A 918-nucleotide genomic window follows, 5' to 3' on the forward strand; every position below is an offset into this window, starting at 1 on the left:
GAACGTCAAGATGGCCCTGGACATCGAGATTGCCACGTACAGAAAGCTGCTGGAGGGCGAGGAGAGCCGGTGAGAGCTGCAGAGTGTCCCCATTGCCCGGGGGGATGTCCCCTGTGTTGAGTCATCCCGGTTATTGTGGCATTTTCCCGGGAGGAGGCAGCTCCAGGCCTTGTTCCCACAGGAAAACAAGAGGTTCCCATGGGAGCTGAGATAAAAGCAAGGCCAGGGGATGGTGGGGGAGCTGCCTCCAGCTGTGTTCCCGAGGGTGCCAGCCTGGCAGCCCATGGGCACAGCCCCCAGCCTGGCAGCCCATGGGCACAGCCCCCAGCCCATGGGCACAGCCCCCAGCTTAGCTGGGGTGTGGGTCACAGACTGGAGGGTGTGGAAGGGTCCCTGGCAATCCCCAGAAGTCCCAGCCCCTCCTCATCCTCCTCTCCCCCCCAGGATCACCATCCCTCTGCACCCCACCACCTCCTTCAGCATGAGGAGCTCAGGTGAGCCACAAGCTGGGGGTCTCCCTCAATGTCTGGGGGTCTTTTCTTGGGGGTTAAGGCCCTGGGTGGGTGTGGGTGGCTCCCTGTGCTCCTGCCCAGGGTGTCTGGGTGCTGATGGTCCCTCTGTGCCCAGTGCTGGAGCCTCAGCCTGCAGAGAGCCCGGCCCGGAGGATGGTGCTCATCAAAACCATCGAGACACGGGATGGGCAGGTGAGAACTGGGGGTGCCCTGCCTGGGAGGCCCAACTCTGCCATGGGACTGATCCCCAAATTCTCCTCTTGCAGCAAGTGGTGACGGAGTCGCGCAAGGAGCGAGCAGGGAAGTGACAAAGAGGAGCGGCTGCGATGGCCCCGAGCCCACGGGGGGGTTTTGCCAGACCCTGCTGCGTCCTGTGTGGGGCAGGAGCAGAGCAGGGGGGCTGGGA

At 63.8% G+C, this 918-nt stretch overlaps 1 protein-coding gene across 1 annotated transcript; it reads left to right on the forward strand.

Annotated features, from left to right (window-relative positions):
* The first annotated feature begins 6 nt into the window (after positions 1–6).
* On the forward strand, positions 7–915 carry PRPH (peripherin). Its single transcript, XM_031064551.1, has 4 exons — positions 7–69; positions 445–494; positions 628–704; positions 779–915. The coding sequence occupies exons 1-4, from the start codon at positions 11–13 to the stop codon at positions 818–820; spliced, it is 228 nt and encodes a 75-aa protein (XP_030920411.1). The 5' UTR covers positions 7–10; the 3' UTR covers positions 821–915.
* The last annotated feature ends 3 nt before the right edge of the window (positions 916–918 follow it).

The sequence above is a fragment of the Geospiza fortis genome, unplaced genomic scaffold (assembly GCF_000277835.1).
Source record: "Geospiza fortis unplaced genomic scaffold, GeoFor_1.0 scaffold599, whole genome shotgun sequence".
Classification (NCBI taxonomy): Eukaryota; Metazoa; Chordata; class Aves; order Passeriformes; family Thraupidae; genus Geospiza; species Geospiza fortis.